At 46.1% G+C, this 15,518-nt stretch overlaps 1 protein-coding gene across 3 annotated transcripts in view; it reads left to right on the top strand.

Annotated features, from left to right (window-relative positions):
• itpr2 (inositol 1,4,5-trisphosphate receptor, type 2) overlaps window positions 1–15,518 on the top strand; it is a 241,261-nt gene that overhangs the window by 86,469 nt on the left and 139,274 nt on the right. For 2 of the 3 annotated variants that reach the window (XM_043713352.1, XM_043713350.1), the window contains exons 10-12: window positions 5,170–5,214; window positions 11,903–12,054; window positions 13,567–13,666. In XM_043713352.1, the coding sequence (XP_043569287.1) occupies window positions 5,170–5,214; window positions 11,903–12,054; window positions 13,567–13,666 (297 nt within the window). The remainder of the gene's footprint in view (window positions 1–5,169; window positions 5,215–11,902; window positions 12,055–13,566; window positions 13,667–15,518) is intronic. The other variant, XM_043713351.1, reaches the window with a different exon arrangement.

The raw sequence follows: 15,518 nt of genomic DNA on the forward strand, positions 1-15,518 counted from the left end.
AAGAAATGCAGAAGGGGTTTCATCCTTCTCTTGTCGTACTTCAAAGGCCTTAACAAAGTTTTGTGATCTTGGTGCCGCCTCTAATTCCTAATATTACCATTTCTCGTAAATCCCGCATTGACTTCCTATCTTCTGTCATTATTTTCCCTAATGAGGGTCAACATTTGGGAATTTCTGTTCTGCTGGGGCCCCTTCTTCCCCAACTGGGTGATTCTTTTCCCATTCCTATAAAGCCGCTCTCCTAATCATACCTCGTTCTTCCCCTGAAAATAACGTTCCTAAAATTCCCATCAGTTCTCCCCAGGTATATAACTTAGGCCCTGGGAATTGCTCTAATTGTTTGGCTGGTCCAACCGGATCCTCTATTAAACTTTTCATTTCCTTTTTAAAGACCCTAACTTCACTGCTAGTTAAGGGAGCGTTAACATATCTGATTGTACCTTCCCCAATCGGAACCTCTTGTAAGGGACATAATTTTCCATTTTCCATTATCTCTGCCCCTCCTTTACGTGTGGTGGCTTGAGTGACTCTGCCCCCCCCCCCACCCCCCCTTCCAGGTTCTGCATCTTTTAGTTCAGAGTCTGCTCCCCTTTCTGTGTCTGGACTCGGTTCTACTTCGGGAGCTGTCGGCTCGTTCCGGGGAGTAGTATATGGGGGCGGCAAACACATTAAGGGATCCCACTGTGGCTTCCCTTTTTCATTTTTTTTCCTGATTCCTCCGTATTCACGGGACATAATTTTACTCCCGTGCTCCCTATCCAACAAGCCGCATGTTCTGACTCTCCTTGACTGTACGGTTCTTTCCATTTTAAATATATATTAAGATCTTGACACAGCCAGTCCTCATCGGACCCATAAATGGGCCAAAACAAAAATATCAGGCGTCTTAATACTTTCTCTAGTCCAAATGAAACAACAATAGTTTATCATTGTAGCCTTATCTTTCTCCCGCGTCCGGGAATTGTGTTCCCAATTACCCAACATTCTCCCCAAAGGACTGTCGGGTGGAATATATCCCCCTTTAACATTATTTACAGATCGATCGTTACCCAGGCAACTCCCCGTGCCTCCCATTGTTGCTAATTTAATTAATCTTAACGAGGTCCGGTGTCACCCCCTTCAGGGTTCTGACCAGACACATTACTCATCCGATTAATCTGACCAATTATATGCTTTTTGAGACTTCAACTGTTCTCCATAAATCACTTTTATGTAAGGATAAAAGAGATTAGTTAGAAACTGATAGTAAGGCAGTCATGACCTGTAAAAAGAACAGGAGTTAACATTTTATTTCATAATCTGTAAAATCCTTAACCTTAAAAGAAATCATGTTAAAATTTCCATAGTAGAAATCAGATTCAAAACAGTCCCGGATCTCAAGCTCCAGGGAACATTCAATCACCAACAAACAAATGTGCATTCAAACCAAATCACAAAGGGTTAAACTTTCTACTAGCTGTACAGCTCTTTTTCTCTCTCTCTCTTTCTCACACACACACACCCTGTCTCACAGACACTTTGAGCTTCCTGCAACGACTCTAGCTTTTGATTATTTTTCTGGACGTCTGGCCATAAGTTAGTTACGAAGTGCACCCTCAGTAGCCCTTCAGCTACTAGCCCTTCTGACACGGGCTGTTTTCCATGGACATATGCTTAATTTTATATATCGCCAATTCCCCGTACTTTTGTACACCCGACCACCAAGGCAATACTTAAAGGTCTCTTTTCTTACCATGGTCTGTGCACAGAGTAAAATGGTCATTTCGGTGTGCCCCGTCCCGCGGCAATTCCTGCAGCACATACCGCTGCCCCCGGTCGCCCGGATATATCCTTTAAGACCTTTCCCTACCCGGGTCTTGTGCACAAGAGTTGCCCGACCGAACCCGCCGTGTCTGCCCGCCTTGTTTCCAGGGTCTCCTAGTCTGGATCGTACTCGCCCAAACCGCGAACGACAAGCAAGGGAGTCGGGGATCACCGAAATCGGCGAGGTGCACCTCCCCCATCATCCCAAGAGTGTCGAGCAGTCTGCGTTTTGGATCCCGGACGAGCCCCCAATTGTGAGAAACAGAACTCACTCACAAATCAATCAGCCTGAGACAAAGCCTTGGAAACAAGAACAATTTATTACAGTCTTGCAAGAACTGGACGCTTCTGTAATCAAGCAGAAATGCGCGCGAAAACAGAGCATGTAAGCAATCTTATTCATTTACAAGTTGGGAATCACGCCTCCCTTTTCCCATCCTATCATAAGCCGATTACCTCACTTGTTTTTTTTCTCTCTGGTTATTTTCTTATCTGGCCATCCTGCTGTCCTTGTATGTCTGCATTCTTTGTTCCTTATTTGTTACAGCTTGTTCTTTTATCCAGTTTCTCCTCTCATACTATAAGCTTTATTGTGAAATGAAAATTATTTCCTAGCTTAAAACTATTTTCTTTAAAAGACCCTCTATATTCATTAAAGTCTTAGCCTTAAGTATGCTACATACTACAAGAATTCTGCGACCGTTTGTATAATGTTCCCCTTCCCCTCCCCCCCACTACACCCCCTCACCCAACTGCAAACACAACATTTCTAATCTCCCACAATGTGAATTCAGAGGCAGGTCCCGAGCTGTTTACTCCTGGCTAGCGTCTTGGATATTACTATTCTGAGTCATGCAAGTGTGTGCTCAGTATACCATCGCATTGCTTAGGCCTCTTGTGGTAGTGTCCACACCTCTGACCCAGAAGACTTGGGCTCAAGTCCTGCCAGCTCCTGAGGTGTGGGCATAACGGGTTTAAACGGGTAGATTAAACTAATGAGATTTCGGAGGGTGGAATGAGCCAATCACTGCATGGTGCCCAGAGTCTCACTCCTGCTTTCACAGTTTACTGTAAATAGCTTTGTTCCAGTTCTGTCCTGGTCAATAGTTATCTGCGAGATGTTGATAGTGACAGGTTGTGTTTGAACCTTGTACGGTCATCGATGGCACGTCTGTTAATGTGCTATACCTGCTCAAACATGGTCTCCCTTGTTAACTGCATTTAACTGTATGCAGGCAGAAGGATGTTGTGGCACAGTGATAGTGTCCTAGCTCTGTGGCAGAAGGTCAAGGTTCAAATCCTGCCTGTCCTGGAGGTGTATGTGTCCTAGCCTGTCTGAATACTGGTTGATGTTGTTTTTTGTGTGTGTGGAGGTTGTGAACTGGGCTTTCCACTTGAGCTGATTGAAGGGTACACTCTCACTGAAACCGGGGTTGAGCGTATTTGAGTTTGGAAGTTTTTGTGTGTAACGGTTCACTCTGGAAGTAAATGTAAGACTCTGTAAAAATCAGCTCTAGTTATATCCTTTGCAATTTCTTGATGACAGCATGCAGAGCGGTACTAATGTAACCCCCTGAGCGTCCTGGAATCACCAATGAACAGCCCTGGCCCAGATTCTTTTGACAGTGGGAAAGGAGCTGATTGGTAGAGCTCTGTGCTGTGGATAGCCCCAGGGTTAATGTTGATAATCAGCTACTGACAACTGCAGCCATCTTGGGCCCAGGTTTGACTCTGGGCAGAAGAGCTCCTTGATGAAGGGAGCTCAGCGCTACCTTCTCTGGGGTTATTAGGGATGGGCTGCTTGACGCCCACACTCTGCGAACTAACAACAGCGAGGGAAAAGCCTTTGCTCTGAAAGGATGTGGATAAATGAGAATCTTATTCTTTGGGCTCAATCCACATCTCATTTGTCATCGTTGAATTGAGCTCATCAAAGGAGTGAACATGTATATTTGTATCTAAACTGAGCCTCTATTATATTTACATTTGCAGATGTTCTTCAACATGTGTCGAATATGTTTCAAAGTCCAATAATAGTTTTTTTTCTCTGTGGCTCATGTACTGTTGAGATGTATCGCATCAGCTAATTTGTATACAGGAAGATCCCATAAACCACAGTCAGGCTGACCAGATTATGTCTCTTGACGATGGTGGTTGAGGGAAGGTGTGTTTTCCTCTTTGAATTAATCATGGATCTCCATCTAAAACCGATAAGGCAGGTTAAACCAGCCCCTCAAAACCGCATCGCCTCTGCCAATATGGCACTCCCTTGGTGCAGTCCCTATATGTTCATCTACTTCCTGTTTGGTGTCCAATAGTACAGTCCCTTTAACACTAAAGCAAGTAATAACCAGGCTGATGTGTGCTCTGATAAAACATTAATATTAATCATTGAAAGTATTATATCACCTTTTATATCACCTGAGGAAGGGTCACTTGATCACATTAACTCTGATTTCCCACTGCAGATGTTGCTAGACCTACTGACCTTTTCCAGCAACTTCCGTTATTTTTTCACTTTTAATTGCGTTGTAACATCCTAGTTATAGTATAGCAAAGTGCACCCACAAAATACTGAGGAACCGTCACAGAATGGATGTTTTTTGATATAGTTTTGATTTGATATTACTTCTGCACTATCGCCATGGTTTCAATATTGGGAGCAAATTAGCTCTGAGCTTTCTTTTTCAGCTTCTAGAGGCTCATGGGAAGCATCAATTCTGGTCGCCACATTACAGGAAGGATGTGGAGGCTTTGGAGAGGGTGCAGTAAAGGTTTACCCAAGATACTGCTTGGATTCAAGGGTATGAACTATAAGGAGAGGCTAGAAAAACTCAGGTTGTTTTCTTTGGACACTGAGGGGAGACTTGATAGAAAGTTTATAAAATAATGAAATGTGTAGCTCGGGTTGATGGTCAGAATCTTTCTCCCCAGAGGTGAAATGCCTAATATTAGGGGGCATGTATTTAAGGTGAGTAGGGGGAAAGTTCAAAGGAGATGTGAGGGGCAATTCTTTTAGCACAGAGTGTGGTAGGAGTCTGGAACACCCTGCCAAGGGTGGTGATGGAGGCAGATATGATAGGGGCGTTTAAGGGACTTTTAGGTAAGCAGATGAATATGCAAGGAAGGAAGGATGTAGACCAAGGACGGGCAGAAGGGACTCCGTTACCTTGGCATTATGTTCAGCAGAGCATTGTGGGCTGTTCCTGCGCTACACTGTTGTGTTCTGTGTTTTGTGTTCTATTGTTATCAGGCCATGGGGTTCACTGTAAACTTCTGCCCCCCCCGCCCCGAGCTGGGAGAAAGTTTATTCCCCGTTGTCTTGTGCTGTCACCTAGCTTTATAGGTCTGATTCTTCGTTTTTAGGTGAATCCGGACTATCAGCACGATCAACTAGAGTCCAAGGGAGTGGTAAGTAAGAGTGTTTTTTGTCTAATGTTGTTGGGGTGTGTGTGTGTGGGCCTGAGCTGTTTGAACAAGGGGAGACTCCGTGCCCCACATTCAGTCCCCACTCCGTTCAGTTGGTGATCATTTCCAGGGGCTAGATGGTGGGGCTCCCCCACCCCTTTACTGCAGAGTGGGAGTAGCTGCAAGGAATCCTGACTAGACCCTGATGAAATCCCCCTCACTCGCAGAGGGGTGGTGTGCAGGATACCTTGTGAATTGTATGATTGCAGGAATTCTCTACTTTATTGTGGATGAATTTCCACTGTTAATTGACAGTCAGTTGGTATTTACGAGAAGAATAATGAGGGATGTTGGAAGATTGTGATTAGTCTGCAAGTAGAATTACAGTATCCTTTATAGATATGTAGGCTGTTAAAAACAAAGCATTACACAGTAATAACTGTCTACACCTTTATGCTTACTAATGCATCACTTGCTAACTTCCTACTCCTCACTCACTGCCTGTATCACTTGTACCCTCTCTCCTTTCTCCCTGTCCGTGTATCTCTACCTGCCCAGCCCTTGTTTTGCTGCACCCTCACTTTGAGCTTGAGGGGGGAGGGTGGTGAGAGTGAGGAAGGAGTGAGGATACAAGTGGAGCTGGTCGGGGGAGATGTGATGAGCAGGAGACCGGGGAAGTGGAACTGAGGAATGATGCATGTTGGTACCTGAGGATGAGGTACTGGAGATAATTGACCTGGACCCCCCCCCCCATTTCTCTGCAACTTTGTCACGCCCCACAACCCTTCATGATTGACTCAGGTCTCTCCCTCGCCATCTCCCTCTCTCTCCTTCTCCACCCAAAGTCTTCCTCCATTCCAACAGCACCAATTCCTCTCCTTGTCAAAGGCCCGAAACTCTGCAGTTCCCTGCCTTTTTAGCCAAATGTTTAGTCAATTATTCAATGTCTGTTTCTTTCATGTGGTGTCAAAGGTTTGTCTGATCTTTGTGACGTACTGTACAAGCCCGGGGTTCCTGTTGTGGCTGAATGTCTAGAGTCTACAGATAAGCCCCCCAGCCCCTGAGTCCCAGAACTAAGGTAGTCTCCAGCTGATATTGAGGCAGCAGTGTTTTCAGATCCCTTTCGAGCAGTTGTCAGACCTACCCCTGTGAATGAGGTGCACATGCCTACAGTGCAGCAGACAAGTAGAGAGTCACTTTCTGCAGTGATAGGACCTCTCTGTGGGATTTGAAATAGATGATCAGCAAGAATGTGAACAGCACTATTTAAATGCAAGTTTACCTCTCGCTTGTTTCTTGCCATGACCAATCTCAACACCACGAGAAAGTAATCAACTGATTTATATTCTCGTTGTTGTTCGAGGGATCTTGCAGCTTGCAAATGGTTCCCATGGTGATTACGTTTATCTGCATACCTGCAATCTCTGCACTTCAGATGTACCATTAGGACATGAAGCACTTTGAGATGTTTCTGGGAAACGTGGTGAGGTGGTGTGGAGTCACTTGCCCCTCCTGGTCGCTAGCATTCACGGTGGAAGTTATTTCCCTGTCGGTGACAGGACTCTCCAGGTTTCTGGAAGGGGTTGATGTTGTGTGCTCCTGTGTTTGTGTCCAGCTCACTGAGGCTGTTGGAGTCGCTGAACAGCCTGCCTTTTAGTTAGCCTTTGATAGAACCTTTCAAACTATTCCTCAGTTAGAAGCTGTTGTGGCTACATTATAAACTGATGCTGCATCACCAAGTTCTGATTGAAGAATGGTGCTCAGTCTACAGGAGTCACCGTTCCAGGAATGCTATTTATTTTACTGAGTTGCTGAATCACAGGATTGTCGGTGTCTCGAACAAAGCCATTGTGCCCACCGTGAGCGTGGGGAGTTTGATAGGGGCTGGAGGAAGGGGGGGCGTGGTGTTTGATAAGGTGGTGGGGCTGAGAGTTTGGGGGCGGAGCGGCCCCGGGAGTTCAGGGGGTAGAGAATGTGGTGATCACACGAGGTCATGAGCCCCTGACGGTGAATGGTTCAGGTGGGTTCCTGTCCCTGATGAATAGAATCACCAAAAGGGGAGGGCAGCAACAGGTCTCGATTAAAAATACAAAGAGATGTCAGCACTGTCACTGTCACAGGATTGTAACAGTGCTGAGGGAGGCAGTTTAGCCGGTTTTGTGTGCACCAGCTCAGCCCTCCTTTACCCAGTGCCAATACCATCCAAATAACTACGCAGTGCCTTCTGGGATAGCTCAGTTGAACCTGCTTGCACCACATTTCCAGGCAGTGTTTCCGACCCTAACTACCCGCTGAGTGAAAAAACATGTTCCTCGTAACATCCTTGCTTCATTTCCACATCACCAAATCTGTGCCCTCTCACTCTTGTACATCTTACCGGCGGGCACAGCTACATTGTCCAGTCTGTTGGGGATTTTGAAAACCTCAGATCTCCTCTCAGCCGCCTTCTGTCCAGGGAGAACAGCCCCAACCTGTTGGGTCTGTAAATACCACACTTCAGTGCTGCCAAAGGGAGAGATGTGTTGCTGAAACGTATTTTCTTGCGTTCATTAGGACAAGTGCAAGAATGCCAAATTTCAAACCGTCACAACCATTTATACAACTGGAGAAAAGGGTGCTGATTGGTTGCTCAGATTGACCATGATGTTGCCATGGAGAAATTCATGGGAGGACCCCGGGAGAGGGAGCTCGCGTTTGTTTGAAATTTGGCTTTCTTGTGTTTGTCCTGATTAAGTACATGATGAATAGCTTCAGCAATGCATCTCCCCTTTGCAGCGTCACTGTTAGCTTTTCAGAAGCGGTACAGTTTCTCATTCAGAGCTAATAAATCTGACTGAGCGCCACGAAAACAGAAGAAATTAGTCGGCAGTCGGACTGTATCTGTGCTGAGAGAAACGGCATTAACGTTTCAGATCTGTGACCATTCCATCTTCCGAAACGCTAATTCTGTCTCCCTCAGATCGTGTCGTCCCAGCTGAGTGTTTCCAACATTTGTTGTTTACATTTGACCGTTTTGTCATCTGTAGTATTTCCGATTCTGTGCGAATCTGAACAAGCCTCTGATACAGGAGTGAGGTGATGAGTTGGGTGCAGTTGCTGGTTGGGTGGTTGCTGCTGGTTTTCAGCATGAGACTGTGCGATGAACAAAAAAATGGTGGCTTTACGTGGTGCCTTTCATGTCCTTCAAATATTCCGACCTGCTTCACAGCCAAAGAATTAATGTAGAAGTGTAGTTACCACAGTGAGGTAGGAAACATGGCAACCAATTTGTGCACAGCAAGCCCCCACAAATGACAATAGGATCATGACTGGATTGACTGATGTTCATTAGTTGAAGAGGCCTTGAAGAAGAACGCTCTCTCTCATTTTGCTTTGAGTAGCGTCATCAGTTATTTTATGCCTTCCCCTTGAGAGGGGCAGATAGGGCTTCAACGCAGGTTTGAGGGGATATCTATCCAGCACCCCTGACAGTCCAGCACTTCTTGAGTACTGCACTGAAGGGTACAGGCCATGCTCGTGTCTTCAGAGTGGAACTTGAACACAAGACCCTGGGCCTGAAGAGGTGAGAGTGTTACCCACTAAGCTACACCTGGCAGGTACAGGAAGATAATTTCAGTGGGCAGGCTGACCCGCTCTGGGAGAAAACACATCTTTTGTCAGTGGAGCATGGCTCCAGAGGGATTCTGGTAAACATGACAACCACACCATTTCCCCGCCCCCCCCAAAGAAAACCTGGAACAGACACACCACGTGTGCTCTTACAGTATCAGAGCAAGGTTCTATTTTCACGTGTACTCAAGTACAGGGATACAGTGAAAACTGAACAAAGTCACCACTCACAGTGCCATCTTAGTTACGGGGTACCCAGGTACAAAACCTTAGGTAAAGTGTAGGAAATAAAGAAATATTTAAAGGTTACACTTCTCAGTATAAATAAGTCAATAAGAAATAAAGTTATAAGTTCCAAATTGTAGGCATGGGCCTGCAGTCATGGAGTCAGAGATGTTCAGCAGCCTTCGGTCCAACTCGTCCATGCTGCCCAGATATCCTCATTTCATCTAGTTCCATTTGCCAGCATTTGTCCCATATCTCTCTCAACCCTTCCTCGTCATATACCCATCCAGATGCCTTTTAAATGTTGTAATTGTACCAGCCTCCACCACTTCCTCTGGCAGCTCATTCCATACACTCTCACCACCCTCTGCATGAAAAGGTTGCCCCTTAGGTCTCTTATATATCTTTTCCCCTCTCACCCTAAACCTATGCCCTCTAGTTCTGGACTCCCCCACCCCAGGGAAAAGACTTTGCCTATTTACCCTATCCATGCCTCTCATGATTTTATAAACCTCTGTAAGGTCTCCCCTCAGCCTCCGATGCTCCAGGAAAAACAGCCCCAGCCTGTTCAACCTCTCCCTATAGCTCAAACCCTCCAACCCTGGCAACATCCTTGTAAATCTTGTAATACAAAAAAATTATTTTTCTCCATGCTGGGCCTTCCCCACGGGAACAAAGGCTGTCCTCGAAGTAAGGGATTAGGAGAGCGTCCCCTGCACAGAGGGCAGGGCCAGGGAGAAGGATCCGGGCCTGGTACTTTTCCAGGAGCCTGGGCTCTCAGTCCTCCCCAGGCCCAACATCAGCAGCCCTATCGCGACCTGTGCTCAGAGCCCAGCCTGGCCCCACTGTGTCCCTGGGTCTTGGTTATTGGTTTGTGGTGCAGTGTGATGCCAACAGCATGCGTTCAATCCCCATCACCACCTGAGGTTACCGTGGCAGACTCTCCTTCTCCCCTCGTCTGAGGGGTGGTGACCCTTGGGTTAAACTATCACCAGTCATCCGTCTCTCTTTGGCTCTCTGGCTCTCAGCGGGCAGCCCTGTGGTCTGGTAAGACTATGAATTGGAGCATGCTGTTAAACCTATAGAATAGAGGGTCACCCTGTCACCATGTGAGACATCAGTGTCACTTTAAAATTGGGGCTTGCTCGTGATGTTCCCACAATGAACGAGGAATATTTCTCTCAGTCGTTGCCAAGCAATAAATCCTAGTGTGAGAACATTTCCAAAGCCCCTCCCTGCAGGGTGTGCTGCTCAGTGCTACTTGCTGCTGCTGTGTGTGGTGGGAAGTGATGTTTCACGGTCAGCTGGGTGACCCATCTACTAGAGCAGTTTTGGAGCTTTTGGAGAGTGTCCTGGTTAGTGGGCAGTGCGCGCCACCAGGAGGTGAAACCCAGTCTTGCAGCTTTCTGCCTCATCTCTGCAGCAAACTGAACTGATAGACCATTTACTCTTCGTGACTTTAACAGAGTGGCCAAAACAATAACCAGGTTATCCAGCAAATTGATCTACCTCTACTTGTGGATAAACACACAAAGAATTGTGAATTAGATTTTCTGGTCAATTGTACTCGAGGAGTACAGTGCAAAGTGTACAATGTCACTATTCCCGATACCATCCTTGATATCAAAGTACAAAATCTAATGTATAATGGAGGAAAGATGGAGGTCATATTGAAGGCAGAGTTTAGATTCTAGAAGAGAAATTGAAAAATAGGATCTTCAAAAAGTTACAATCTCCAAATTACTCCTGGGGCTATGTGCTGGTGAGTACAGAAATAAGAAGATAGTTGTGATGAATACACAGTTGGAGAATTTGTGTAGGAGGGACAATTCTTGGGGAAATGCAGTGGGGTGTATACAAGTCAGACCGGTTACATCTCCGTAGTGCTGGGAATAATCTCCTCACTGGGGATTTTATTAGCGATGCGAGTAAACTCGATGTGTTTCAACAGATGACAGCGAGTGACAAACGTCTGCCAGTTTTTCAGTTTTACTGCCACTGACTTTGGAAACCTGGAAATATGTTCTAACACTCTATTTCACACTCCGGAATGACCCCGCTAAGTCAAAATATCCAGTACAAAACCGGAAGAACTGCAGATGCTGGAAATCAGAAGCAACAATAGAAATTGGAAAAGCTGAGCAGATCTGGCAGCGTCTGTGGAGACAAATCCAAGTTAACGTTTCCGGTCCAGTGACACTTCCTCAGAACATTATTTGACCTGAAACGCTAACTCTGATTTCTCTTCATAGGTGCTGCCAGACCTGCTGAGCTTTTCCAGCAATTTTTGTTCTTGTTTACATATCCAGTGATTGGAACCAGACATTTGAGTTTGAGGGCAGTAGACTGTATCAGGTGAGGGAATAGATTTGATCTGATTTATTGTTGTCATGTACTGAGATACAGTGAAAAGTATTGTTTTACATGTTAACCAGACAAGTCATACGGTACGTAAGTGCATCATAGAACAGAGTGCAGAATACAGTGTTACAGCGACAGAGAAGATGCAAAGAAAGATCAATATATGAGAAAGTTGCAGTATTTCTGTTCTGATTTTTAAAAGATTGTGCAAAATACACCATATGTGCAGTGCTGATCATGAACCTTGAATTGGTTCCAATATTTTAAATTAACCTGTTTGGACATGTTCTGATACGTCTGGACTTCTCGCCCAGAGATAGAGGCACTACCACAGTGCCCAGAGAGTCCCAATGAGCACCTGGTGACTAATATATTTTCTGCAGAGGGAGGTCTAATCGTACATTGAATTGGGATGCATTGTGCAGGTATCTGTCCCAGGTAACATCGTTGGCTTTGACCTTTGACCCACATTCCATCTGGCTTTGCTTCCTTTCAGAGTGAAGGGGATGTGTTACCGGCTAAAAGCAAACGCCAGTTGGTGGAGAAGATCATGTACACGCTGGTGTCGGTGCCTCACGGAAATGATATTGCGTCGCTCTTCGAGCTCGACACCACCACTCTCCAGAGAGCTGACTCCCTGGTCCCCAGGTAACTCAGGCTGCTGAGGATTGTGGGGGGAGGGAGTTGGATTAGCCACGACCTTATCACATGGAGGAGAAAACTCGAAGGGGCCTACTCCTGCTCTTGGTTAATAAGGAGGCAATGGCCTGGTCATATTATCGCTAGGTTATTAATCTGGAGGCCCAGGTAGTGTTCTGGAGACCTGGGTGCAAATCCCACCACAGCACATTGTGGAATTTTAATTCAATAATAATCTAGGATCAAGAGTCCACTGGTTACTATTAATCCCTTGTTGATTGTTGGAAAAACCCATCTGGTTCACTAATGTCCTTCAGGGAAGGGAATCTGCCATCCTTACCCAGTCTGGCCTACATGTGACTCCAGACCCACAGCAATTAGGGATGGGCAATAAATGCTGCCTAGCCAGCCACACCCTCATCCCATGATGAATAAATAAAAAAAAAACTCAACAGGCCTGGCAACATCTTTGCAGAGAGAGAGAAATAGGGTTTAACGTGACTGATATAGTCTACCTCCTGTTCAGAGCCCCATGTTTCTGGTCCTTATTCCTGCTTTTGGGACAGAAAAGTTGCAATTTGTGTGTGAATGAATTATTTGAGAGATATGCATTTTCTCAATTGTTTGCGTCACTCATGAGATGTATTCAGTGGAAACCTCTCACACAGAGTTTCAGGTTTCCTGGATCTACCCGAATAGTTACAGGCATAACCCCCTCCACCCCCCAACGCTTATGGCACAGTAAAGCCCGACATTGACTCAACTGAGCTTCCAGGAGCTAAGTAATGGCTTTTTCATAGAATCACAGTATCTCTATAATGGGGAAGCAGGCCATTCAGCCCATCTACACTCACCCTCCGAAGAGCATCCCATCCCTGTAACCCTGCATTCCCCATGGCTAACCCACCTAGCCTGCACATCCCAGGACACTATGGGCGATTTAACACGGCCAGCCCACATGATTAGATTAGATTCCGTACAGTGTCGAAACAGGCCCTTCGGCCTAACCAGTCCACACTGACCCCCCGAAGAGTAACCCACCCAGACCCATTTCCCTCTGACTAATGCACCTAACACTATGGACAATTTAGCATGGCCAATTCACCTAACCTGCACATCTTTGGACTGTGGGTTTCCTCCCACACAGACACGGGGAGAATGTGCAAACTCTACACAGTCACCCGAGGCTGGAATTGAACCTGGGACCCTGGTGCTGAGAGGCAGCAGTGCTAACCACTGAGCCACCGTGCTGCCCCTCTTTGGACTCAAAAAAAAAACTGTGAAAATGTTGAAAAAGCTGAGATAGTGAGTTAGTTTAAAAGTAACAATGCAAGTGTTGAAGAAGACGAGGAAAAATTGGCCATAGCAACAACTGCTCTGCAAGATTGTAGGGTTTAGAATCTTCTCTGTATTTGGGGGTTTGTTAACTGCATCCTGGCCTGTGTTCTGTTTCATAGAATTTAAATGTAACTGGAGTAACAGCAAGAGCATTATTTCACAACACTTGTGGTTTCTTTTCAGGAACTCCTACGTGAGGTTAAGACATCTTTGCACAAACACCTGGGTCACCAGCAGTAATATCCCTATAGATATCGATGAGGAACGGCCAGTCATGCTGAAGGTACAGTCACTGGTTACAGCTGACACCTGGAATGCCATGAATAGTCCAGGAACATTACCGCTCTGCCATAGTCTTCTTGGATAGGAAGGTCAAAGCCCAATTGCACTCGAGACAAATTCCAAAGCACCAGTTTATAGGAAAGATATCTCTGGAGCGTGGACATTGTTGGCAATGGTAGTGTTTATTGACCAACCCAGGAAAGAGGTTGGTGGGCCACTTAAACTCAGAGGTTCCTCCTTAGGCTACCACTGATCAATGCAGACTCCACCCACGCAGACAGCAGCAGTGACACTGGACTAGTCATCCAGAACCCCAGACTAATGTCCTATTAGGGAAGGAACTCTGCCATCCTTAGCAGGTCTGGCCTACGTGTGACTCCAGACCCACAGCAATATGGTTGACTCTTAACTGCCCTCTGGGGCCATGAGGGATGGACAATAAATTGCATTCACTCCTGGTCACCACATTACAGGAAGGATGTGGAGGCTTTGGAGAGGATGCAGAAGAGGTTTACCAGGACGCTGCCTGGATTAGAGGGTATGAGCTATAAGGAGAAGCTGGACAAGCTAGGGTTGTTTTCTCTGGAGTGGCAGAGGCTGAGGTGAGATTTGATAGAACTCTATAAAATTATGAGATGCACAGAATGGGTTAACAGTCTGATTGGTTTTCCCAGAGTTGAAATGTGTAGCATTAGTGGGGCATGCATTTAAGGTGAGAGAGGCAAAGTTCAAAGGAGATGCGAGGGTCAAGTTTTTTATATACACAGTGGCAGGTGGTTGGGACACATTGCCAGGGGTAGTGGTGGAGATTTATCCGATACGGGATTTTAGATAAGCATGTGATTAAGCAAGGAATGGAAGGGTATAGACCGTGGGCAGATAAATGGGGTTAGTGTAATTTAGCTTCCTTAGCCTCCACCTTCCCAGCCTCTGTATTCCAGGGACCATCCTCTGCTGTTTCTGTCACCAGATACACATCCCTTACCTCTCTGCATTCTACCACATCCTAGTTCAGTTCCCTGCCCCCTCCCACTTGCCAAAGGAGAGGTGCTGAATCATCCACCCTTTAACCTTGTCTCCCCCACCTATCCAGCACTCGCTCCAGGTGATTTACCATGTACTCACTCCAATTTGTGGTGCTCTCAACGCAATCTGCTCAGTGTTAGGGAGACTGAATGCCAACTGGGTGAGGTACCTCCATTCTGTTTGACCTCCCTCCACCCCTCACCCAAGCTTCCTGTCACCTGTCACTTCAATCCTTCAGCTTCCTGTCCTCAGCCTCCTGCAGCGTGCAGTGAGGCTGCGTACCAACTTGAAGAACAACACCTTAACTTTGTGGAGTTCAGTTTGAGACTCTCTGTCCATAGACTCTTAAGAGTGCTACACCACAGAGACAGGCCCTTTGGCCCACACTGGTCCATGCTAACTCCATTTCCCTGCACTTGGCCCATATCCTTCTAACCCTTTCCTATCCACGTATTTGTCCAAATGCCTTTTAAATGTTATTAATGTACCCGCCTCAACTACTTCCGCTGGCAGGTCATTCCATTTGTGCACCACCCTCTGTGTAAAAAAAGAAAATGTTGCCCCTCAGGTTCCCTTTTGTTCTTTCCCCTGTAACCTTAAACTGATGCCCTCTAGTCCTTGATTCCCCAACCCTGGGAAAGAGCCGGAGTGCATTAACCCTATCCATGCCTCTCATGATCTTATCCACTTCTGTAAGACTCCCCCTCAGTCTCCCATGCTCTTTAAAAAAAATCCTACCTTGTCCAACCTCTCCCTATAGTTCAGGCTCTCGAGTCCTGGCAACATCTTTGTAAATTTCTTCTGCACTCTTTCCAGTTTATTAACAT

Source organism: Chiloscyllium plagiosum, chromosome 23, assembly GCF_004010195.1.
Source record: "Chiloscyllium plagiosum isolate BGI_BamShark_2017 chromosome 23, ASM401019v2, whole genome shotgun sequence".
Taxonomy (NCBI): domain Eukaryota; kingdom Metazoa; phylum Chordata; class Chondrichthyes; order Orectolobiformes; family Hemiscylliidae; genus Chiloscyllium; species Chiloscyllium plagiosum.